Below are 25,935 nucleotides of genomic sequence, written 5' to 3'. Positions count from 1 at the left end.
ACGCGGCTTCTTCACTGCTGCCTCTAACCTGTCAGGGCGATGGAGGTTCCTCCACCCCTTCCGTAGCCCACGGGAAGCCACAGCTCCCTGACATCCAGATTGAATAGAATGGAAGCTGCTCAAAAACATGTTGCTGACAGTCTCGGGAATGTTGCAACAAAAACAGAAAATGCTGGGAAAACTCAGCAGACCTGTGAAGAGAGAAACAGAGTTAACGTTTCGAACCTGTATGACCCTTCTCCAGATCATATTGGACTCGAAACGTTGGCTCTGTTTCTCTCTCCGCAGATGCTGTCAGACCTGCTGAGTTTTTCCAGCACTTTCTGTTTTTATTTCAGTTTTCCAGCATCCGCAGTATTTTGCTTTTATCGGGAATGTTGGGTTTATTTGGTTCTCAGCGACCCACAGGAATGAATTACTGCCAGGCGGCGCTTGATCGTTATTCTGCAAAATCCTAACCTTCGCTCCCATTGTATAAACACGTACACTTTCCTCTTGCAACATTAGACAGATTTCTCCCTTTCATATTTTCTACTTCATTGAGTTCTCGTTTCTCCCTTTCATTGGCCGTTCATTCTCAGCACGTCCACCGTCCCTCGGAACCTTTCACAGCCTGACCACCAATCCCCATCTCTCCAGCAATCTCCATCTCTCTGTCACTCTCAATAATAGGAGCAGGAGTAGACCATTCGGCCCGTCAAGACTGCTCCTCCATTCAATGCTATCATGGCTGATCTTGGGCTTCAACTCCACTTTCCTGCCTGCAACCCCCCACCACACCCACCCGCCACCCCCCACCCGGCCCCTATTCCTTAAACCCCCTGGGAGATCAGAATTCTGTCTACCCTAGCCTTAAGCGTATTCAATGAGCATTGTGCATTGGAGCATCCACAACCTCCTGGACTAGAGATTTCCAAAGATTCACAACCCCTTGAGTGAAGCAATTTCTCCACATCAGAGTCCTGAGACCATGCCTCCTTGTTTTAGATTCCCTGACCAGGGGAAACAATTTCTATGTCTACCCTAGGAAACAATCTCTATGCTTATCCTGGAAAAAAATCTCTATATCTATCCTGGGAAACAATCTCTGTGTCTACCCTGTCGAGCCCCTTCGGAATTTTGTAAGTTTCAATGAGAGATTATAAACCCAGTTTACTCAGCCTCACATCAATGGACAGCCCCCTCATCTCAGGGATCAGTTTCTGCCTCTACCTCTGTCTTTCTCCATCCCACTCTCTTCATCTCTCTCTCTCTCTGGCTCTACAACTCTCTCTCCATCTCTGCCCTGCTCTCTGTCTATTATATGTTCAGGTTTGAATGTGAATTCTTTGTAACTCTGTTATAAGCTTGTGACAGTTTAAACTGTAATTAAAATTTTAGATCATGTTTTATGTAAATGATTAAAAATGTTCAGCACGGCGGGATTTGTTGCACTGAGCTCCTGTAATCCGGATTAGATTGATCTCTGGATAATCTGGCCCACATTTTTGAGGAGATATTTGCAGGGCCAGTGCTCCCTTCAATGTCCCAAAGTGTCCTCATATAAGGTTCTGTTCCAATAGATCCAGGTTCGCATAAAACTGGTGCCCATCTATTTTGCTTCCAAATGGGATTGGTTTTATCATCTGATTCTCTAACTCGAGCATTTCTCTCTCTCTCTCTCTCCAGAACTTCTTGTTGCCCGGGTTCAGGGTAGTCGTAACTTCATTGGAATTGGAGCCACCAAACTGGCAGCCACAGACTTTGTATTGGGAGGAGTCTGAGCACCTGTACCCCTCCCAGATCACCTCCTGCCCCTCGAACCTCTCAATGTCACTTCCTCGGTTTACTCCTCACTATACCAGCTGCAGTCCACAGGGGAATTTGCAAAATCTCTTTAAAACATGACATATATCCTTGGGGCAACCCTCATGCGTAAATACAGTATTTATAGGGATAGTACAATATATTTAAGTTAAATGTGGTATCTGAAGAGTAATGATAATATATGCTAGGTATTTAGTTTCTATATGTAAAATACAAGAAAGTATAAATAAACTGTACATGCTAAATATCTTATGCACATGATAAATATCATATATAATATCTATAGCTAAATATAGCATATATAGGGTAAACAGACATTATCCATTGGATAAATATTGTGTCTATTACACATGGGAGTCAAGCAATTATATTTTTCAGGAGAAATAATGTTATAGGTCTAACTGACTCTGGCTGTACTTGCCACGAATGTTTATATCTCTGACCAGGTCATTTGATCCGACTGCTCCATGCCGGTGTTTCTATTCAACATGAGGCTCCTCCCACCCCTCCTCATTTCACCCTATCAGCATATTTTTCTATTTCTTTCTCCCTCATGTACATGTTCAGCTTTCCCTAAATTCATCTGTCATGAGTTCCACATTCTCACCATTAAAGAAATTTCTCATGTAATCCCATTGAAACGTGTAGAATTCTGACTGGGATGGACAGACTGGATGCAGGGATGATGTTTCCTCTGGTTGGAGAGTCTAGAACAAAGGGTTGCAAACTCAGGATACGGGGTAGACCATTTAGGACTGAGATGAGGAGAAACTTCTTCACTACGAACCTGTGGAATTCTCTACCCCAGGAGGCTGTGGAGGCCAAGTTACTGAATATATTTAAAAAGGAAATAGATAGATTTCTGGACTTCAAAGACATCAAGGGGTTTAGGGAGAGGGCGGGAATGGCGTTGAGATAGAGGAACAGCCATGATCATATTAAATGACAGAGCAGGCTCGAAGGCCCAAATGATCTACTCCTGTTCCTAATTTCTATGTTTGTATGATGCTGGATCCAAGGCACAGGTGAGTGATGGTGGGATGGGCTTGTGAAGAAGGGGGTCAGCAACAAGGAACAGGGCCATGGCTCTCGGCACCATCCCCCCAGCCCACTTCCCAAGGCCAGGTCACTGGATCAGGCAGTGGGTGACTTTGAATGAGGGACCTCTGTGGGAGCCCGGAAGCAAGCCCACAAACTGGTGCTGGGTTAATACCAGCAGCAGCAGGAAGAAGCCCATAAGTGGGCATTAATTGCAGATTGGGAAGGCCATGCACGGGGTGGAGGTTGGAAGACAGTGGGGTCCCCACCTACCACACTCTTGCTTAATGAAATGGCCCCTGCCACCAAATTCACCATGGGGCAGAGCATTAATTTCTGTCTACCTTCTCTACATCTAAGCGCAGATGTAATTCAGTCCATTTTAAAGTTCTACATTTTCTATTTATTTTGGTTTATATTTTTCTTTTATTTACAGTTAAATAACAGTATAGGAAGTTGGGAAGTAGATTCAGAAGGCTGGGGTTTTCTGCACATGCGCTGCAAGAGCAGCAAGAGTCCAAACTGAAGCTCTAAAGCATCATTGCAGCCAAGAGGCTGGCATTCCTGTCTTGTGGCAAATTAGCCTCATGCTAACAGATGATGTTGCCAAGGATCAAACTGTTGATGAGAGAAACAGGATAGACTTGGGTGGTTTTCCTCAGGTGAATCCATGAGGCTAGGAAAAGATGTTACTGTTGGGGATGATCTAGTTATAATCAGATAAAAGAGAACATAGCCATCAAGGGCAGACCATGGAAGACAGGTGCTGGATAGAATGAAGTGCTGAATGTATCAACAGCTGCTAGAGAAATGAAGGAGGACGAGAAGGGTAATGTACCATGGTCACAATCACAAAAAATGCCATTCCTGTCTTTGCCTAGGGAGTTTTAACTGTTTGGCAGGGTGGGGGGGGTGGGGGGGAGGAGGGTGGTGGTGGTGGTGGTGGGGGTGGTGGTGGGGATGGGGTGGGTGGTGCAGAGGGGTGGCAGTGGAGGGGTGGGGGATGTGAAGAAGCTGCTTTGAACCAAGTTCCACAATTAGAGATGAGGACAGAATGAGGATCTGTCAACACTTTCAAGAATTTGGAGAAGAAAGAGTTTGGAAACAGGGCACTGGTTAGTTATGGTGGAAGTATGAACGGTGTTTTATTTTGAGAAGATGTCAGCAAGCTTGGGAGCCAGAAAGAAACAGTGGGTGGTCAAGAATTTAATGGGAATGATATAAGGGAACAAGTTGTGTGTGGCATGGATAAGACGAGCTTGGAGAGCCAGGGTACAAAGCGACAGAAACCGAAGATGGGTTCAAATAGTGAGGCAAAGTCAGGAATGACTTTTTCTGTGATTGTGATCATGCTCCTTTATCCTTTGCATCCTCTTTGATCTCAAAGCTTGTGTATTGGAATGGCTGAGATTGGATAAAGGGATGACATGGGGATTTTGATGCTGAATATATAATTCAATAAGGGTTGAGTCATGTGGGTGATGACAGATACAAGAGCCTGAATGATCAAGTTAACCAGAGTAGAGAGGTCATGGTTGCAAACAAGATCATGGGGATATGGATAGTAGAGTTTATATGGAGAGAGAGGTTTTGAGAAGACAGGATGAATTAGAGGAGAGGGGGCTAGGGCAGCCGAGGTAAGATTGAAATCACTAAGAAATTCACATGGAGAAGCTGAAGGAAGAAAAAAGGGAAATGTCATAGGCTAGGCCAGCATTCATTGCACATCCCTAGTTGCCCTTGAGAAGGTGGTGGTGAGCTGCCTTCTTAAGCTGCTGCAAGTCCATGTGGTGTAGGTACACCCACAGTGCTGTTAGGGAGGGAGTTCCAGGATTTTGATCCAGTGACAGTGAATGAATGGGGATATATTTCCAAACCAACATCCCGGGGTTACCATTGACCAGAAACTGAACTGGACTATCCATATGCATACTACAAGAGCAGTCAGAGGCTGGGAATCCTGCGGTGAGTAACTCATCTCCTGACTCCCCAAAGCCTGTCCACCATCTATAAGGCATAAGTCAGGAGTGTGATGGAATACTCCCCCCTTATCTGGATGAGTGCAGCTCCAACAACACTCAAGATGTTTGACACCATCCTGACTTGGAGATATATCGCTGTTCCTTCACTGCCACTGGGTCAAAATCCTGGAACTCCCTCACTAACAGCACTGTGGGTGTACCAACACTACACGGGCTGCAATGGTTTAAGAAGGCAGCTCACCACCACCTTCTCAAGGGCAATTAGGAATGGGCAAAAATGTTGGCCTAGCTAGCGATGCCACATCCCTTGAATGAATTAAAAAAAAAGTCAGGATGGTGTGTGGCTTGGAGGGGAACTTACAGGTGGTGGTGTTCCCATGCATCTGCTGTCCTTGTCCTTCTAGATGCTAGTGGCTGTGGGTTTGGAAGGTGCTGTTGAAGGAGCTTTGGTGAGTTGCTGCAATGCGTCTTGTTGAGTATACACACTGCACACTGCTACCACTGAGCATCAGTGGTGGAGGGAGTGAATGTTTAAGGTGTTGGATGGGGTGCCAATCAAGCGAGCTCTCTTGTCCTGAGTAGTCAAGGTAGAGATTCTTAGATTTCTAGATATTCAAAATATCAAGCGATATGGGGATAGCGCAGGAAAATAGTCTTGAGGAAGAAGATTAGCCATGATCTAGTTGAATGACAAAGTAGGCTTGAGGGGCCAAATAGCCTACTCCTGCTCCTATTTCCAATGTCCCAAAGTTCTTATGTGCTAGATGATGTCATATTTCCTGAGTGTTGTAGGAGTTGCACTCATCCAGGCAAGTGAAGAGTATTCCATCACACTCCTGACTTGTGCCTTGTACTTGATGAACAGGCTTTGGGGAGTCAGGAGGTGAATTACTCATCACAGGACTCCTAGCCTCTGACCTGCTCTTGCAGCCACAGTATTGATATGGCTGATCCAGTTAACATTTTGGTCAATAGTAACCCCCAATGATGTTGATATAGGTGGTTTTGGTGATGATAATGCCATTGAATATCAAGGAGAGATGATTGGAATGTCTCTTGTTGGAGATGATCATTGCCTACCACTTGTTTGGTGTGAATGCGACTTGCCAATTATCAACCTAAGTCTGGATATTGTCCAGGTCTTTCTACATAAGGACATGGACTGCTTCAGTATATGAGGAGTTGTGAGTGGTGCTGAACATTGCGCAATCATCAGTGAACATCCCCAACTTCTGACCTTATGATGGAGGAAAGGTCACTGATGAAGTAGCTGAAGATGGTTGGGCCAAGGGCACTACCCTGAGGACCTCCTGCAGTGTTGTCCTGGAGCTAAGATGATTGACCTTCAATAACCACAACCATCTTCCTTTGTGCTAAGTATGATTTCAACCAGCAGAGAGCTTTCCCCCTGATTCCCATTGACTCCAGTTCTGCCAGGGCTCTTTGATGCCACACTCAGTCAAATGCTGCCTTGATGTTGAGGGCTGTCACTCCCACCTTACCTCTGGAGTTCATCTCTTTTGTCCATGCTTGAACCAAGGCTGTAATGAGGTCAGGAGCTGCCTGGCCCTGGTGGAACCCAAAATGAACATCAGTGAGCATGTTATTGCTGAGTAAATGACACTTGATAGCACTGTTAATGACATCTTTGGTGATGATGGAGAGTAGGCTGATAGGGCGGTAATTAGCCGGGTTGGATCTGTCTTGCTTTTTGTGTACAGGATATACCTGGACAATTTTGCATATTGCCAGTTAGATGCCAGTGTTGCAGCTGTACCAGAACAGCTTGGCTATGGGCGCTGCTAATTCTGGAGCACAAGTCTTCAGTACTGTTGCTGGAATATTGTCAGGGCCCATAGCCTTCACAGTATCCAATGCCTTTGGCTGTTTCTTGATATCACATGAAATGAATCGAGTTGGCTGAAGACTGGCATCTGTGATGCTGGGGACCTCAGGAGTTGGCCAATTTTGAAAGGAAAGGTGAAAGGTGTGGAAATACTTGCAGGATAGAGGGTAAGCAACACTATCTACACAAAGGCAGTGAGTAGAACTTCTGTGGAAATTTCCTGCTCTTGTGCCATAACCTTTGTCATTTTTATGGTTTCTCCAATCAGGCAGGGGAAGCCCCACTAAAATTCCAGGTAAATATAAGAGTGTATCTGCAGGATAAATATGACAGGGAATAACTTCCGTAGTGTTCACTGCTGTAATGTCAATGGAAGATCAGTGGATAACTTGGAGAAATGGCATAAATGGCTGTTTCTTGTTATTTACATCAGAATTCTGCTGACCTGCTGCTGAATTTAAGAGTTAATCATTGGAATCTTGTAAAAATTTCAACTTGGATAAATGGCATTGAAAACACAAATTTTCAACATAAATATAGTAACCATAAATATCATAATATTCATGGCATACCATTGAGTACAGTATCTGCAGGGTACATGCAGTGTCAAAATTATAAAACAAAGTAAGAACTTGCATATATGTAGCATCTTTCACAACCATAAGACATTCAATGGAATGCTTTTGAAGCGTAGTCCCTGATGTAATGTAAGGAAGCATTATATAATACCTACAAGGTAAATACAGTATTTTCAGGGTAAATAAGTATTAACAGATATAATTACAGTATCTATAAGATAAATACAGAACAAACATGTTAAATATAGTATTAATCAGATAAACCAAGCTGTAGAATGCACAGTTTTTGTTGGGTTAATGCTACTGTTTATTTCTATAGTGGGAAATCAGTTCACATAGTGAATGCAGATTCAGAGTAAATACAGGGTCTTCAAGGTAAATATAACATGTAAAATAAATACAGTATCTACCACATAAATGTGGTACCTGTCAGGTAAATGCAGCAGAACCAATAATGTGCTGTTTGACAGCTGTGACATTGCTGAGCATTGAGCACTAGTTCATCAGCCCCCACTGGATATTGTACTTTATAATGCACTGTGGCAACAGCTGTGATACTTAAAATATGTCCATGCTGTAAACTAAACTCAGTGAGACCTCCCAAAAAATCATTATGAAGTCATAGTCACATAATGATCACAGCACTCCATATAAAATTGGTTCAACAATGGGTATACACTCACCATGTTGGCTCCTATCTTTAAAGGTCAGCTGATTAGCTGTTTTTTGTGCTTTTTCCAAATCCTTTCATCTCCAGATCTGGACAAGAGAGATTGGGTATGCAAAGCAGGTTTGTTGTAGTTTAGCTGAACAAGTAAGTCTCAGCCTTATTGCTGCTGCCTGTGCATATGAACAACTACATCTTATGTGGAAACTATGATTCTTCAAGGCTATGATAGAACTTATCGGTGTTTGCCGCCAGACCAAGCAATCACTGAAAACGCAGACAGTTCTGACATTAGCTAACAAAGTGACTGTTCCCTTCAATGCTAAAGTTAATAAGTCTTCCCAAGCTACAATAAGAGATTTTAATGTCACATTACTCATTCTGTAATACACTGCTCAGTGATGATCATTTCCATCTTGTGAAAGAGACCTATTTGACTGTACTTCCTAGTGACAACAGGGAGAAGCCACCTCCTTTATGAGTGAGGCACTTTGTGTCAGTCTGGAAGGGACTGGATAAGTGGGTGAGGAACGAGAGAAAAATGGTAAAGCAAATTATGATACCAGCTACGGATTTGGAGACAGCCACCAATCTGCTCAAATCCCATACCATTGTCTCTGGGCCAAGAATCTCTAGGCCCCTCTCCTTGGCAGAAATTAAGAATTGAAGATTAGGTAACTTCCATTTGGTCTACACATGCTGACACCTGTTATGTACAGCCCTGTCCTGTAAGAAGATGGAGCCAGGAAACATGTTTGAAAAGTTAATAATTAAAAATGATAGGAAAGATGATTCCCAAGGTAGGGGTCACCTTATGTGAATCTGTGAACATGTGGATGCCTTGTGTTAACAGCATAAATGCTGTTTGGTGCTAGCCTCATTTAATAGGATGGAAGCCAAAGTCATTGTTTTGGCAGCTTTGTAGAGCGTCCTAAGGAGTTATGAAGACACCCACACATTCAGAAAAATACGTTTGAAAAATTAATCATTAGTGGTCCGAGCACAGCACATTGTCCCTCAATGACTCTCCCCAAGCTTACAGTGAAGACTGGTAAAAGACGTCATAAAGCAACATTGTAAAATGGAACAAAATATGAGCACAGTTTCTTTGGCAAATGTTCTAAGATCAAGGAACTATTTCCTCCCTGGAGCAGCTTGGAAATGAGCATTCCCCTGGCAGGACGCACACGGGGCAAATACAGTACGTACAGAAAAGCACAGAATGTGCGGGTTATAAAGTCTGTGTAGCCACAGTACTTATATGACTGGTCCAGTTTAGTTTCTGGTCAATGATAACACCCCAGGATGTTGATAGTGGGGGATTCATCGATGGAAATGCCATTGAATGTCAAGGGGATACATTGAAAGCTGAAATTTATATTTGAACTATAACAAAGTCTAGGCTAATGGGAACAGGCGGGAAAGTGGAGTTGAGGCCAAGGTCAGACCAGTCATGATTTTATTGAATGGTGGAGCAAGCACAAGGGGAAAAGGGCTTATTCCTGCTCCTATTTCTTAAGTTCTTATATTATTATTAGGCAAAGTCAACACGGTTTCACAAAAGAGAAATCCTGTTTGACAAATTTGGAGGAGTTTTTAGAGGATGAAACTAACAGGGTAGATAAAGGGGAACCAGTGGATGTAGTATATTTGGATTTTCAAAAAGCATTTGATAAGTAACACATAAAAGGTTTTTGCAAAAGATAAAGGCTCATGAGTTGGGGATTATAGATTAGTGTGGACAGATGATTAGTTGAAGGACAGAAACAGAGTAGGAGTAAAAGGATCATTTTTAAATAGGCAGGCTGCTACTAGGACACAGGACCAGTGCTGGAACCTCAGATATTTAGAATATATATTAATTAAGTGGCCAAGTGTAATATATACAAGGTTGCTGACAATAAAAATAAGGTGAAAAAGTAATCTGTAAGAAGGACACAAGGAGTTTGCAAAGAAATATACAGTAGATAGTTAGGTGAGTGGGTAAGAAGGTGGCTGATGGAATATTATATGGGAAAATATAGGCAGGAAGAATAGAAAAAACTGGATATTTATTAAATGGTGAGAAACCATTAAATGTTGATATTCAGAGGGATTTGGGTGTCCTTGTACAAGAAACACAGGATATTAACATGAAGGTGCAATGAGCAATTAGGAAGGGTAATTGTATATTGGACTTTAATAAAGGAGAGTGGAATACAAGAGCAAGGAAGTCTTGCTGCAATTGTTAGAACTCTGATGAGACCACACCTGGAGTACTGTGTACATTTTTGGTCTCTGCCTTAAGAGGAGGTGCAAAGAAAGTTTGCTAGATTGATTCCTGAGTTGAGAGGGCTGTCCTATTAAGAGAAAGTAAATAGAATGGGCCTATACTGTGTGGTGTTCAGAAGAATGAGAAGTGACCTCATTGAAACATATAAGATTGTGAGAGGGCTAGACTGGGTAAATGCTGACAAGTTATTTCCCCTGGCTGGAGAGTCTAGATCTTGAGATCACAGCCTCAGGATAAGGGGTCAGCTATTTTAGACTAAGATGAGGAAAAGTGTCTTCACTCAGAGGCTTTTGAATTTTGGAATGCTTTATCCCAGCAGATTGTGAAAGCACAGTTGTTGAGTATTTTCAAAGCTCTAAGGGAATCAAAGGTTATGGGGATTGGGTGGAAAGTGAAATTAAGGTCAAGGATCAGCCATGATCTTATAGAATGGCAGATCATGTTCAATGGGCAGATTGGCCTAATTTTGTTCCTATTTACTATGTTCTTTTAATGTTATGGCCTACTCCTTCATGTATTTCTTATAATAACATATTTCTGATAATATCAGTGACACATCACAGTTTGCAGTCCACTACTATATTCAGGAGATCACCCAGGCACTTAAACCAATAGGAAAACTTACCCATGAGCGGAGTGAAGCAGAATAAGAGAAGAATAGACTTCATCGCATAATGGGCTTCCCCAGGGTGCAAGGTGACACAGAGTACACCCACATTGCACTGCATGCTCCATTTCACCAGACTGGCAACTTTATCAATTGAAAGGGATTCCGCGCTCTCAATGTGCAGCTGGTTTGTGCCCACAGGCAATCTGTGTCTGATTTACTAGCAGCAGTCATGACTCATTCATCCAATACCAGCCCTCCATATCACCTTTATTTCACCCTGCTGTCAGGTTACATGCTGGCTATTGTAAGAATCCTAGGAAATCCTTACTCTGAGAAAGGGGCACAAGGGGCTACCCTCTGAAGAAGAGGCACATGGACTCCAGCTATGAACCCAGGCACAGCTGCAGAGCACGCCTAAAAAAAACCCGCGGCACAAGAAACATAATTGAACAAACAACTTCTGTCCTCAAGCAACCCTGCACTTTCCAGAAGGATTTACTGTACACTCCTGAATGGGTTCTCAGATTGATCATTATCGGCAGTAGGAGACAGCAAACACCATGTGTATCAGGAATCTCAGTAGCTTTGTTGAAGAGATTGGTTTTGAAAAGCCTCTTAAGGGAGGAGTTTTGAAAGGCAAAGGGAGGGAATTCCAGAACTTAAGAATTCAGCAATGAAGGCACAGACACAATGGTGGAATGATTAAAACTGGAGATACTCAAGAGGCTAGAATTGAAGGAGCACAGGGATCCCTGAGGCTTGTGAAGCTTGAGGAGATTGGACAGATAGGGAGGGATAAGGCCTTGGAGAGATTTGAAAACAAGGATGGGAATTTTAAAATCGAGGCATTGCTTAACTGGGAGCCAATGTAGGTCATTGGTGATGGGCAATTGGGATTTGTGTGAGTTAGGTTACAGGCAGCAGAACTTTGGACAACCCCAAGTTTACAGAGGTAACAAGATGTGAGACCAGCCAGGAATGCATTGAAATAGTCAAGTCTAGAGGTAACAAAGGCATGAAAGAGGGTTCCAGCAGCAGATGAACTAAGGGAGCATTGGGGTCTTAGTAATGGCAGTTACATGCTCAAAAGCTATTCCTGGGGTTAACTTCCTATGGTACCGAGGCTGTGAATAGTGTAGTTTAGCCTCCGACAATTTCCAGAGAGAGGGATGGAGTCAGAGGCTGGGAAAGAGAGTTTGTCATGAAACGATGATTTCAGTCTTCCCAATGTTTAATTAGGGAAAATTTCTGCTCATCCAACTTTCAGTGATGGACAAGCTGTCTAACAATTAAGAAAGAGAGGGGGAGAGTGGTAAAGTAGAATTGGGTGTCATTACCATACATGTGTAAGCTGATGGTGTATGTACCAGGCAAACATACTATGTAAAGGGCAAGCACATTGTGTAAAGCGTAAATTTAGCTCCTAAAAGTAAATTTAATATTTCCCTGTAGGCAAAATATGCATATGTAAAATAAGCATTTGTAAATACTGCATAAATACATCAGGCATGTTAACCGCATGTACAGCATATTCAGGATATATTAATTGACAAAATGTGCTTGGCATGTACAAGGGCAATACAGTATAAACAGGATCAATATATTATATACAGGTTTAATAGATTATATACAGGGTTAATACAACATTTAGAGGGTTAATATATTATATATAGGGTTAATACAGTATGTATCGGTTTCACATACTATGTATGGGGAAGTACGCGTATATTCTAATAAATCATATTCTGTACTAGATAATAAGTGTCCACACGTCAAGTATATCAAATACATGGTGATAGATGATGCGGCCTATAAATTTCACATTTACAGATAAATACGGTAGATACTAGATAACTACAGTACACATGCAGGCTAACGCTGAAAGCATAGCTTGTAACAGGTAAATCCTGTGTGTACAGTTTAACTGTTATATTATCTGGATAACGAAGCGTTTTACCGTAAATATCGCGTGGCTACAATAAATAACCCAAGTAGAAAGGGATTCGAGTATGCAAGCGGCCAATACATAGGAGGCTTCGGATTCATGCAGCATCTGAAGGTAATCCAGTGGATACTGAGTAAAAAGATCATGTGCAAGACACAAATAAAACAGGTAAGTTTATCATGTTCGGTCTTACGGCAGAATATAGAGATTAAAAACAATTGACACAGTATAAATATAACATAAATTAAATACAATTTGTAGCGGATAGATGCAAGTTGTGTAGAGTAAGTACAATAGGTGAATAGGAATTGCAGTTTGCACCGCCTATTGAATGTAGAACGTGTTCTGGATAAATACAAAATCCAATGGATAAAGGGTTAATTTATAACGTACAGAGAAAACCGGCGTCAATTGAGGAAATACGGAATACATCGATACAACAGGGTAAACACCCGGTGATAAGTACAGTCAGTGCATGGTCAGGGGATTCAAGAAGGGTAAATACCCAATGTACAGGGTAAATACCGGGTCCCGGGGTAAATTCACAATAAACAGGGTAAATACGGGGTCATGGGGTAAATACAGGGCTCGTACCGGATGCGGCTTGACAGGGTAAAAACCCGGGGGTAAATCTAGTTATTGTAAAGCAAAAACGAATGCTCGGCTTCATCACAAATACGTTAGCTCTGTTTCCCTCTTCACGGATGCTGCCTGCCATTCTGAGCATTTCCTCCGTTTCTGTGCATCCTCGGTATCTTGTGTTGGTTTTTGTTTGAATTATAAGAGGTGCGGGATTAATGTAGAATTTAGGATTTATAGGCTAAACAAACAAAGCACGGGGTAAATATAATTCATTGAGGGTAAATATTGCGCAGTATAAGTGCAACTTGTTTGGGTAAATACGGCACCGCCAGTGCTTTGACACGATGTAAATACGCAAATCTGAGGCTTATTGTTTGATTCCATAAATATAAAACTCGCAGAAAATTTCCTCCTTTTATAAAGTAGGAAAAAGCAGCCATCAGAGCCTGTCATTATCCTGTGTGTTGGAACGAGGGAAATGAATCATTAACAACACTTCAATTCTCAAAAACGTTTAAGATTAACTTTTAAAAAAAAAAATCCGCTGGGCGTTCAGAGTATGTGGGATGAGAACGGGGAAGACACGGGGTGTGGGGGGGGGGGGTGGTAGTTGTGGCGGGGGGGGGGGGGGGGGGGGGGGGTGGTGGTGGGGGAGGGAGGGGAATCCAGGGCTTGAGGTGCTCTCTGCCCCCGTTTCTCGGCTCTGTGCTGGTCGAATGTGCACACAGGCGAGTGCGGGTGTGACAGATGGTCAGCCCGGGGTCCCCAGGGAGACAGATCGCTCCGAATGCAGGCGGATGTCAATCAGTGCGTCTCATGTGATGTCTGCTGCCAATGACGTGCTACCATATGGCCCTGGCATCGGAGCTGGTACCGCAGTTTGGTGGAGGTGCCACTCTCCTCTTGTCGATAGATTGGTGATGAGCAGCTTTGCAAGACGCCCAGTACCTTAACAAACCAGCTAATCCCAGAAGGTGCCACAGTGAACAATGAGATAAATCTCGGCTCGGTTCGGCTCGGTAAGATTCATTGGCAGGGCCAGGGTTACTGAGAAATTTAGTTCACGGTTGTGTTCAGCTGGAGGATGTACAGGGGGTGGGGGTGGGGGTGGGGGTGGGGGGTGGCATATGCCTGAACCCTTCAGTAAACTTGTATCCTTTATATCTCTAAATCTTTAAATAAAATGATCATTCTAAAGGTATAATGTGGTTATAAATGGATTGTGAGTAAGCGGCGGGGTAGAACTGAGAATGGTTTTTAAAGGAAAACAGTTCGGAGTCCAGATTTTTCACAAGTGCCCAGCCTCTCGTCATCAGGCGGAACCTTCTCCTGCAACACCTCCACTTCAGGATTTTGGTTTTTATTATTAAAAAAGAAATATATATATTTTTAAAATAAGTTCCCAAGTTTCTCACGAATGAAGTTGAGCAAATTTCACAAAATAAGATATCCCCGTACGGGCGGATGTGCTCCCAGATAAAGAAGCGAAGCGGGAGGCGAGATCGCCCCTCGTTCCTGGAGGTGAATTCAATCTCCCAATTCTTCCACTATTTACAGGAGGAAACATGACCCATTCCAGTTCAGAATGTAGCGAACCCCAGGCGTGGACACACTGAAACTGTATAAAACACACTGGGTCCAGGGAGCGAGTATTTCATTTTTCAGCTTTACTGACGAAATGAAATATTAAAACTGCCCAATTCAGGTTTCGAAGGAAAAGCTGAAAATAACGCGATAGAAACAGTAAATTCCAAATCCTTGGAATGATAAATTCCCCTGATATGTTTCGAATTTAACGGCAGATTCCTTGACCTGGGGAGGCTGGTTAAAGTTAGCCCTGTACAGGAGGGGCTGTGAGCGAAGCATAATCTTCACAAATCATCGCCCCTCTTATTCTCTTTTCGTTTGAGCGTTTATCCTTTTAACCAGAGAAAGAGCGGCCGGGTGGATCCGGAGACCAGCCGGATAGAAAGTGGGCACCCTTTAGCCACCGTTTTGTCATTGAGAGGTCAGTTGTTGTGTAACGGAACTCGGGCGGACAGCCACTGCCCTGCAGACATCTGACACAGATTCAAGCCCCGAGATGTGTCTTTTCCAACAGTTTAGCTGTCCCTGGCCAGAGAGGCCTGGGAGGGTGCAGGACCCGGCCTGGCTGCTGTGGGTATAATGGCTGTGAAAGTCCTGGGAAAGTTTAATCCCAAACACGGTGTCAGTGGGGTTTGGACATGGTTTCATGTCTTGTTTTGCGCTAACCTGGCGAATATTAATCTGGTGGGTGAACGGGTCCAAGCGTTAAGCATAATTTTAAAACTGTGTTTTCGTTCTCGATTTAACAGTAACTATGTTGACCAGACTGTTCAGCGACTCGACTCTCATCCCCGAGGTTCAGAAATACGCGAGCTGGGCGGATGACAGTGAGAGCGACGAGGACAAGATCAGAGAGGAGAGGAACAGCGAGAGCTGTGACCCTCAGGATAGTCAGACTGAGGACTCGCTGAGCGTGGCCCCGGACAACGAGGAAGTGGAAACAGGGATGGAGGAGGAGGACGATGAGGAAGAGGAAGAGGTTGATGAGGAAAACGGGACCAGACCCAGGAAACGTGGCCCCAAACGGAGGAAAATGACAAAGGCCAGGTTGGAGCGTTTCAAGCTGAGGCGGCAGAAAGCCAACACCCGGGAGAGGAACCGAATGCATGATTTGAATTCGGCGCTGGACAATCTCCGGAAAGTTGTCCCCTGCTACTCGAAGACACAGAAACTTTCCAAAATAGAAACGCTGCGGCTGGCGAAAAACTACATCTGGGCTCTGTCCGAGATCCTGAGGTCCGGCAAGAGGCCGGACTTGGTGTCCTATGTGCAGACTTTGTGCAAAGGTTTGTCCCAGCCCACCACCAACCTGGTGGCTGGCTGCCTGCAGCTCAACTCGCGGAGTTTCCTGGCGGAGCAGAGACAGGAGGCCGGGCGCCTGCAGCCGCCCAATTCCTCCTTCGCCATGCACCCTTACCCGTACCAGTGCGCCCGCCTGCCAAGCCCACAGTGCCAGGCTGGGTCAGTCACCGGCAGCCACCCACTCCGCTCTCACCCCTACTGCACCAACTACGAGCACCTGTACGGCAACGCCTCCCCGGAATACGCCAGCTCGGAGCTCGAAGGGCCCCTGAGCCCCTCACTTTGCACTAATGGCACGTACCCCATGAAGGCAGAATCGTCCCCAGACCACGACAAGAACTATCATTACACCATGCACTATTCAGCCTTGCCCAGCTCCCGCGGACCGGGGCACGGGTTGCTTTTCAGCTCCCCTGGACTCCGGACCGGACTCCACTCTGAAAACCTCATGTCCTATGACACGCACATGCACCACGACAGGACTCCCGTTTACGAAGAGCTGAACGCTTTTTTCCACAATTAACCGGACGGAACACAAAGTTGCAACTAAATAAACCCCCCCCCCCCCTCCCCCACACACACACACACACACAGAACCCACTCTTTCCATACGGACGAGCAACGGATGTGACTGAAATGAACGAACGGCCCTTTCCTCCGGCGGCAACGTCCAAACTCTCCCCCCCCCACCCCCCACTCCTCCTCCCACCTCCACCCCCACCCCCCAAAAACTGAAACCCACCCTGAGAGAAGGAGAGTGACAAGAAGCCGGGGGCTCCGGACACACCTCCCGTCCACCCAAACGTGTCCCGAGTTCCACCCGAAGCCATGGACCCGGAGCGAGACAAGACAGAGAGATATTTGCTTGTGAGCAGGAATTCTCGGCGTCCGAGGGCCCGATGCTATCTCCATTCTGTCACCCCCTTCAATTGCATCCGGTATTTAGCATCGCTGATCTCTGGTATACATTTATTGCTGGATATTTCGCTGTTCCTGGCGCCCACTTGCTCAGAAACATTGGAGCCGTGGACAGTGAAGCGGACAATCTCTCCCAGTGAAAGCAATAACGGAAATCTATGCAAGTAGAAGTTAAAATACAGACGATTCTGTCTTGATGGACCCTAACTCGGAACAGACTCGAAAGGGCCTGAATGGCCTCGTCCTGTTCCTGTGTAACTTGGACCAATCAGCGTTTACATTGGTTCCTGAACCGTGTACTCTTTAATTAGGAAACTCGTGCATTGTCTCTCGGTAACTCGTCTTTCAAGGTCATTTCTTCCGATACTTAAAAAAAAACAAATTCTATTTATTTTCCAGGAACTACCACAAAATTTTCTAAGTGTGAAAAGACTTTTGTTACAAATTCTTTCGTTTTTGTAAAATGTTTGAAGAGAAAAATCTCTGATTATGCAAAAGGCAACATTTAAAAAAGTGGAACTTTTTCCTATGATCCTGTGCGCGAAACCCCCGAAACATTTATTGAACTCATTCTGTTTTAGCAACTTTAAACAAAATGAACTGTTTCTCATCATTCCGCTTTCTTTCGATGATATAATCCGTGGGACTGTCCGTGAAATTGTAAACCTCCCCTTAGGTAATCTTTAGCCGTGGGCACCTCTCTTGTGTTAGAGAGAGGCAAGTAAGTAGACACAGCTTCTGGGGAAACCAAGTCCACATCAAACACGGGCCAAGGGTTAGGAGGCAGCTCTGAATGAACAACCTCCCTTGAAATATCCTCCTCGCTCTAAACCTCCCCCCTGATCTCCGCATCTTTCATTTTACAGACTTTCTCAGCAGCGTTTAAAACCGCCCACTCTCCATTTAAATTCTGGGACATTGCATTGGTCTAACTCTTCAGATTTGAACTTTTAATCAACTGGATGGTAACAGGGGCGAAATATTGTCGGTGCCGAGATACCAGGTTCGAGATTCCGCTTAAATCACAGTCTTGTCTCTAATGAATCGTTAAGAAGTCAGACTATCAGAGGCTGGGCTAGAGCTGCCGGTGTGAGCTGCTGGGGTTTAGCCCGGCTCTGTTGGGAGATGGTGTGAGCTGCTGGAAGAATGTGTAGCCCCTAACCCGAGCCTCTGAATGGTTCCTGAAATGCCTGAGCGGTTACTTTAATTTAGCGTTATAGTAATAATAATTATTATTATATGATTATATAATAATTATAATAATAATTAGACACTTGAATGAGAAAGGCTTTTCCGAAACCCAGTGAAATAGAGTCCAATTTAAGCACAAGGTGGAATCGGTCAGTGTCGGACATTCGCAAAAACCCAGAACCAGTCCAAGGCAACCCAGAATGAAATGAACAGAACAAAAACCCTGGGCACCTGTACCCGAGGTGGGCAACAAAACCCCAGTTACAGCGTCTGGGCAAAGGGAGAGAGAGAGGGGAGCAGTTTATGTGAGAGAGGGCTCAGTGTGTGTGTGTGTGTGTGTGTGTGAGAGAGAGAGGGAGGTGTCGGTGTGTGAGAGAGAGGGGGGGTCAGTGTGTGAGAGAGAGGGAGGTCAGTATGTGTAAGAGAGAATGGTCGGTGTGTGTGAGAGAGGGGGCTCTGTGTGTGAGAGAGAGGGGTCAGTGTGTGTAAGAGTGAATGGTCAGTGTGTGTGAGAGAGAGGGGTCAGAGTGAGAGAGAGGGGTCAGTGTGTACGTGAGGAGCTCAGTGTGTGGGAGAGAGAGGGTTGAGTGTGTTTGTGTGAGAGAGAGGGCAGTGTTTGAAATAGGGGTCAGTGTGTGTGAGAGAGGGGTCAGTGTGTTTGAGGGGGTACAATATGTGTGAGAGAGGGGGCACAGTGTGTGTGAAAGAGAAGGCAGTGTGTGTGTGAGAGAGGGGTCAGTGTGTGTGAGAGAGAGGGATCATATGTGTAAGAGGGAGAATGGTCAGTGTGTCTGAGAGAGGGGTCAGTGTGTGTGAGAGAGAGAGGGGTCAGTGTGTCTGAGATAGGGGTCAGTGTGTGTGAGAGAGAATGGTCAGCGTATTTGAGAGTGAGGGGTCAGTGTGTATGTGAGAGAGGGATCAATGTGCATGTGAGAGAGGGTCAGTGTCTATGTGAGAGGGGTCAGTGTGTGTGTGAGAGGGGTCTATGTGTGTGTGAGAGAGGGGTCAGTGTGTGTGTGAGAGGGGTCAGTGTGTGTGTGTGAGAGGGGTCAGTGTGTGTGTGAGAGGGGCCAGTGTCTGTGTGAGAGAGGGGTCAGTGTGTGTGAGAGAGAGAATGGTCAGCGTGTGTGAGAGAGGGGTCAGTGTGTCTGAGATAGGGGTCAGTGTGTGTGTGTGAGAGAGAATGGTCAGCATGTTTGAGAGTAAGGTGTCAGTGTGTGTGTGAGGGAGGGATCAATGTGCGTGTGAGAGAGGGGTCAGTGTCTGTATGAGAGGGGTCAGTGTGTGTGTGAGAGGGGTCTATGTGCATGTGAGAGAGGGATCAGTGTGCGTGTGAGAGGGGTCAGTGTGTGTGTGAGAGGGGTCAGTGTGTGTGTGAGAGGGGTCAGTGTCTGTGAGAGAGAGGGGTCAGTGTGTATGAGAGAGGGGTCAGTGTGTCTGAGAGAGGGGTCAGTGTGTGTATGAGAGAGCGGTCAATGTGTGTGACAGAGAGGGGTCAGTGTGTGTGAGAGAAGGGTCAATAAGTGTAAATAAGAAGCATCTGTTTGTGTGTGAGAGTGGGGTCAGTGTGTGTGAGAGAGAGGGGTCAATGTGTGTGAGAGCGAGGGGTCAGTGTGTGTGTGTAAGAGAGAGGGGTTGGTGTGTATGAGAGACAGGGGGTCAGTATGTGTGTGAGAGAGGGAGGTCAGTGTATGTCAGAGAGAGGGGTCATGTTTGGGGGAAATAGCCAATGTCAGGGAGGGCATATAAGTGTGATGGGGGTCAATCTGGGGGTGAGGGGTTCACTGTGCATTTAGTGGGCAATATGGATGTGGGGATCAGCGTGGGGGAGGAGGTCAGTGTGGGAGGGGGGTCAGTGTTGGGGAGGATGTCAGTGTGGGGGTGTCAGTGTGGAAGGGGGGTCAGTGTGGAGGGTTCAATGTTGGGATGGGAGTCACTGTGAGTTTGGTGGTCAGTGTGGGAGTGGGGTCAGTGTGGAGGGCTCAGTGTGGGAGGGGGGGTCAGTGTGGGGATGTCGGGATGTCAGTGTTTGGGGGCCAGTGATGGGGGTGGTCAGTGTGGGTGGGTTCAATGTGGGGGGTCAGTGTTGGGAGGTTCAGTGTGGGGGGGTCAGTGTGGGGGTCAGTATGGTGGGTTCAGTGTGGGGTGGTCAGTGTGGGGATCAGTGTGGTGGTCAGTGTGGGGGTACCAGTTTGGGGAGGTCAGTGTTGGGGGGTCAGTTTGAGATGGTCAGTGTGGTGGGGTCAATGTGGGAGGTTCAGTGTGTGATGGTCAGTGAAAAGGGGTCAGTGTGGGGGGGGGGGTGCTCAGTGTGAGGGGGGTCAGTGTGGGGGGTCTGTGTGGGGGTGGAGGTCACTGTGGGTTTAGTGGTCAGTATGGATCTGGGGGTCAGTGTGGGGGAGGAGCCCAGTGTCAGGGTGTCAGTGTGGGAGGGGCTCAGTGTGGACGGTCAGTGTGGGGGTCAATGTGTTGGGTTCAGTGCGGGGTGGTCAGTGTGGGGGTCAATGTGGTGGGTTCAGTGTGGGGTGGTCAGTGTGGGGGTCAATGTGGTGGGTTCAGTGTGGGGTGGCCAGTGTGGGGGTCAATGTGGTGGGTTCAGTGTGGGGTGGTCAGTTTAGGGGGGTCAATGTTGGGAGGTCTATGTGGGGGAGTCAGTGTGGGGGCAGTGTGGAGTGGTCAGTTTAGGGGGGTCAGTGTTGGGAGGTCTATGTGGGGGAGTCAGTGTGGGGGACAGTGTGGGGTTGTCAGTGTGCAGGGCTCACTGTGGCTGTGGTTCAGTTTGGAGGGTGTCAGTGTGGAGGGCATCGATGTGGGGGGGTCAGTTGGAGAGGGTCAATGTGGATGGTTCAGTTTGGGTTGTCAGTGTAGCAGGGGTTAATGTGGAGGGTCAGTGTGGGGGTGTCAATGTGGGGGCTTTAATATGGGGGGATTATTGTGGGAGTGGCAGTTTGGGGGATCATTGAGGGAGGGGGTTAGTGTGCGGGGGTCAGTATGTGGGGTCAGTGTGGGTGGATCAGTGTCAGGGGGGAAGTGTGGGGGCGTCAATGTGGGGGGTGCAGTATTGGGGGTCAGTGTGGGGGGATCATTGTGGGGGTTCAGTGTCGCAGGTCAGGGTTGGGGTGATTAGTGTGTGGGGGACAGTGTGGTCAGGTCAGTGTGGTGGGGTCAGTGGGGGGGTCAGTATGGGGGCACCAGTATGGGGGGGTTCAGTGTGGGGGGGGTCGGTGTGGGATGGGTCATTGTGGGGGGGGTCTGTGTGGGGGGGTCATTGTGGGGTGGTCAATGTGGGTGTGAGTCAGCATGGGATGTCAGTGTGTGAGGGGTGTCAGAGTGTTCAGGGGTCAGTGTGTAGGGGTGTCTGTATAGGGGGGTCAGTGTGCGGTGGTCAGTGTGGGGGGGATCAGTGTGTGGGGGGTCAGTGTGGGGTTGGGGTCAGTATGGGGGGTTCAGTGTGGGAGGATCAATGTGGGGGTGTGGGTGTGTGGGGGACAGTGTGTGGGCGGTCAGTGTGGGGGTATCAGTGTGGGGGGTTAGTCAGTGTGTGGGGGGGTCAGTGTGAGGTTGGGGTCAGTGTGTGGGGTTCACTGTGGGGGGTCAGTGTGAGGGGGTCAGTGTGGTGTTGGTGTCAGTATAGGGGGTTCAGTGTGGGGGGATCAATGTGGGGGTGTGAGTGTGTGGGGGAGAGTGTGGGGGGGTCAGTGTTGGGGGGTCAATTTTGGGGGCAGTTAGTTTGGTGGGGGTTCTGTGTGGGGGGTCAATGTGTGGGGGTCAGCGTGGGGGGGCAGTGTGGGGGTGTCAGTGTGGGTGGGGGCAGTGTGGGGGTGTCAGTATGGGGGGTGTCAGTGTGGGTGGGGGCAGTGTGGGGGTGTCAGTGTGGGGGGTGTCAGTGTGGGGGTCAGCGTGGGGGGGCAGTGTGGGGGTGTCAGTGTGGGGGGGTAGTGTGGGGGTGTCAGTGTGGGTGGGGGCAGTGTGGGGTTGTCAGTATGGGGGGTGTCAGTGTGGGGGGCAGTGTGGGGGGTGGCAGTGTGGGGGTCAGTGTGTGGTTGTCTGTATGGGGGTGTCAGGGTGGGGGGGGCAGTGTGGGTGGGGTCAGTGTAGGGGGGTGAGTGTTGGGGGTTCAGTGTGGGGGGTCAGTGTGGGGGTTTCAGTGTGGGGGTCAATGTTGGGGAGTCAGTGTGGGGGAGTCAGTGTGGGGGGGGTCAATGTGGGGGAGTCAGTGTGGGGGGTCACTGTGGGGGGTCAGTGTGGGGGGTCAGTGTGTCATGTCAGTGGGGGCGTCAGTGTTGAGGGTTCAGTGTGGGGGGTCAGTGTGGGGTGTTCAGTGTGGGGGGTAGTTAGTGTGGGGGGTCAGTGTGGGGGTCAATGTTGGGGAGTCAGTGTGGGGGGAGTCAGTGTGGGGGGGTCAGTGTGGGGGAGTCTGTGTGGGGGGGGTTAGTGTGGGGGTGGTCAGTGTGGGGGTCAGTGTGTGGGGGAGGTCAGTGTAGGGGGGTCAGTGTGGGGAATCAGTGTGGGGGGGGTCAATGAGTGGGGTCAGTGAGTGGGGTCAGTGAGGGGGGTCAGTGTGGGGGGTCAGTGTGGGGGGGGTCAGTGAGTGGGGTCAGTGAGGGGTGTCAGTGTGGGGGGTCAGTGGGGGGTCAATGTTGGGGGTCAGTGTGGGGGGAGTCAATGTGGGGGGTCAGTGTTGGGGGTCAGTGAGGGGGGGTCAGTGTGCAGGGTCAGTGTGGGGGGGCAGTGTCGGGGGGTCAGTGTGGGGGTTCAGTATGGGCGGTCAGTGTGGGGGTAAGTGTGGGGTGGTCAGTGTGGGGGTGGGGGTTAGTGTAGGGGTCAGTGTGTGGGCATCAGTGTGGGGGGGTCAGTGTTGGGGGTTCAGTGTGGGGGTCAATGTTGGGGGCTCAGTGTGTCATGTCACTGGGGAGGTCAGTGTTGAGGGTTCAGTGTGGGGGGTCAGTGTGGGGTGTCAGTGTGGGGGAGTCAGTGATGGGGTCAGTGTGGGGGGTCAGTGAGGGGGTTTCAGTGTTGGGGGGAGTCAGTGTGGGGGGGTCAGTGTCGGGGTCAATGTTGGGGAGTCAGTGTGGGGGGAGTCAGTGTGGGGGGATCAATGTGGGGGAGTCAGTGATGGGGTCAGTGTGGGGGTCAATGTTGGGGAGTCATTGTGGGGGGTGTCAGTGTGGGGGGGTCAATGTGGGGGAGTCAGTGTGGGGGGTCAGTGTGGGGGGTCAGTGAGTGGGATCAGTGAGTGGGGTCAGTGAGGGGGGTCAGGGTGGGGGGTCAGTGTGGGGGGGTCAGTGAGGGGGGTCAGTGTGGGGGGGGCAGTGTCGGGGGGTCAGTGTGGGGGTGTCAGTATGGGCGGTCAGTGTGGGGCTCAGTGTGGGGGGTCAGTGTGGTGGGTCAGTGAGGGGGTTCGGTGAGGGGGGTCAGTGTGGGAGGAAGGTCAGTGTGGGGCTCAGTGTGGGGGGTCAGTGTGGTGGGTCAGTGAGTGGGGTCAGTGAGGGGGGTCAGTGTGGGGGGGCTGTGTCGGGGGGTCAGTGTGGGGGGGTCAGTATGGGTGGTCAGTGTGGGGGGGGTTCAGTGTGGGGTTCAATGTGAGGGGGGTCAGTGAGGGGGGGGTCAGTGTGGGGGTCAGTGTGGGGGTGTCAGTGTCGAGGGTCAGTGACGGGGCTCAGTGTTGGGGGGGCTCAGTGTGGGGGGGGTCAGTGAGGGGTGTCAGTGAGGGGGTGATCAGTGAGGGTGGGGGTCAGTGAGGGGGGGTCAGTGAGGGGGGTCAGTGAGGGGGGGTCAGTGCGGGGGTTCAGTGTGGTGGGGGTTTCAGTGAGGGGGGTCAGTGAGGGGGTCAGTGACGGGGCTCAGTGTTGGGGGGCTCAGTGTGGGGGGGGGTCAGTGAGGGGGTGTCAGTGAGGGGGGGTCAGTGAGGGGGGGTTCAGTGAGGGGGGGGGTCAGTGAGGGTGGGTCAGTGAGGGGGGGTCAGTGAGGGGGCGTCAGCGAGGGAGGGTCAGTGAGCGGGGGTTCAGTGTGGTGGGGGTTTCAGTGAGGGGGGGTCAGTGAGTGGGGTCAGCGAGGGAGGGTCAGTGAGCGGGGAGTCAGTGAGCGGGGAGTCAGTGAGGGTGGGTGTCAGTGAGGGGGGGTCAGTGAGGGGGGGTCAGTGAGGGGGTCAGTGAGGGGGGGTCAGTGAGGGTGGGTCAGTGAGGGGGGGTCAGTGTGGGGGGTCAGTGAGGGGGGGTTAGTGTTGGGGGTCAGTGTGGTGTGGGTTTCAGTGAGGGGGGTCCAGTGTGGGGGGTCAGTTAATGGGGGGTCAGTGTGGGGGGTCAGTGAGGGGGGTCAGTGTGGTGGGAGTTTCAGTGAGGGGGGTCAGTGAGGGGGGGTCAGTGAGGGGGTCAGTGAGGGGGGCGTCAGTGTGGGGGGTCAGTGTGAGGGGTCAGTGAGGGGGGTTTCACTGAGGGGGGGTCAGTGTGAGGGGTCAGTGTGGTGGGTGTTTCAGTGAGGGGGGGTCAGTGAGTGGGGTCAGTGAGAGGGGGTCAGTGTGAGGCGTCAATGTGGTGTGGGTTTCAGTGAGGGGGGGGTCAGTGTGGGGGTCAGTGAGGGGGGGTCAGTGTTGGGGGTCAGTGTGGTGGGGGTTTCAGTGAGGAGGGGTCAGTGAGGGGGGGTCAGTGAAGGGGGATCAGTGAGGGGGGGGTCAGTGAGGGAGGGTCAGTGTGGGAATGCTGTGTGAAACAGTCGTTACTCTTCAGAAGGAGAGTCCCGAGTGCTACGGACAATGAAACGTGTTCCACAGATTCTGTTTGTTTGGATTTTGCCTCATTTTCTTTTATTTCATCGAACCTCTTCCAGTAGTGGAAATAATCTCCTTTTTGTTTTTATTCACGGAGTGATCCAGGGGGCAGGGGGAGTATTTGTTTTTGTCCATTAATGCTCTTAAAACTTTAAAAAATGAGATTTGTAAATCACAACTACACAAGTGCAAATGTGTATTTTTGTACGAAAAAAATCTCTGTACCTGTCCCTCTATCTCTCTCTGTACCTGGCCCTCTATCTCCCTCTATACCTGTCCCTCTATCTCTCTCTCTGTACCTGTCCCTCTATCTCTCTCTGTACCTGTCCCTCTATCTCTCTCTGTACCTGTCCCTCTATCTCTCTCTGTACCTGTCCCTCTATCTCCCTCTGTACCTGTCCCTCTATCTCCCTCTATATCTGTCACTCTATCTCTCTCTTTACCTGTCCCTCTATCTCCCTCTGTACCTGTCCCCCTATCTCTCTTTACCTGTCCCTCTATCTCCCTCTGTACCTGTCCCCCTATCTCTCTTTACCTGTCCCTCTATCTCTCTCTGTACCTGTCCCCCTATCTCTCTTTACCTGTCCCTCTATCTCTCTCTGTACCTGTCCCTCTATCTCTCTCTTTACCTGTCCCTCTATCTCCCCCTGTACCTGTCCCCCTCTCTCTCTGTACCTGTCCCTCTATCTCCCTCTGTACCTGTCCCTCTCTCTCTCTGTACCTGGCCCTCTATCTCCCTCTATACCTGTCCCTCTATCTCTCTCTGTACCTGTCCCTCTATCTCTCTCTGTACCTGGCCCTCTATCTCCCTCTGTACCTGTCCCTCTATCTCTCTCTGTACCTGT

At 48.4% G+C, this 25,935-nt stretch overlaps 1 protein-coding gene across 1 annotated transcript; it reads left to right on the top strand.

Moving 5' to 3' along the window:
* Positions 1–15,667: 15,667 nt before the first annotated feature.
* Positions 15,668–16,738, top strand: neurod2 (neuronal differentiation 2). The gene has a single exon (XM_041173659.1). It carries the CDS (start codon positions 15,668–15,670, stop codon positions 16,736–16,738), a length of 1,071 nt encoding a protein of 356 aa, XP_041029593.1.
* Positions 16,739–25,935: the final 9,197 nt, after the last annotated feature.

Source organism: Carcharodon carcharias, chromosome 23, assembly GCF_017639515.1.
Source record: "Carcharodon carcharias isolate sCarCar2 chromosome 23, sCarCar2.pri, whole genome shotgun sequence".
NCBI lineage: Eukaryota > Metazoa > Chordata > Chondrichthyes > Lamniformes > Lamnidae > Carcharodon > Carcharodon carcharias.
Note: the sequence above shows the minus strand (reverse complement) of the source record. Positions and strands in the feature narration are given on the sequence as shown.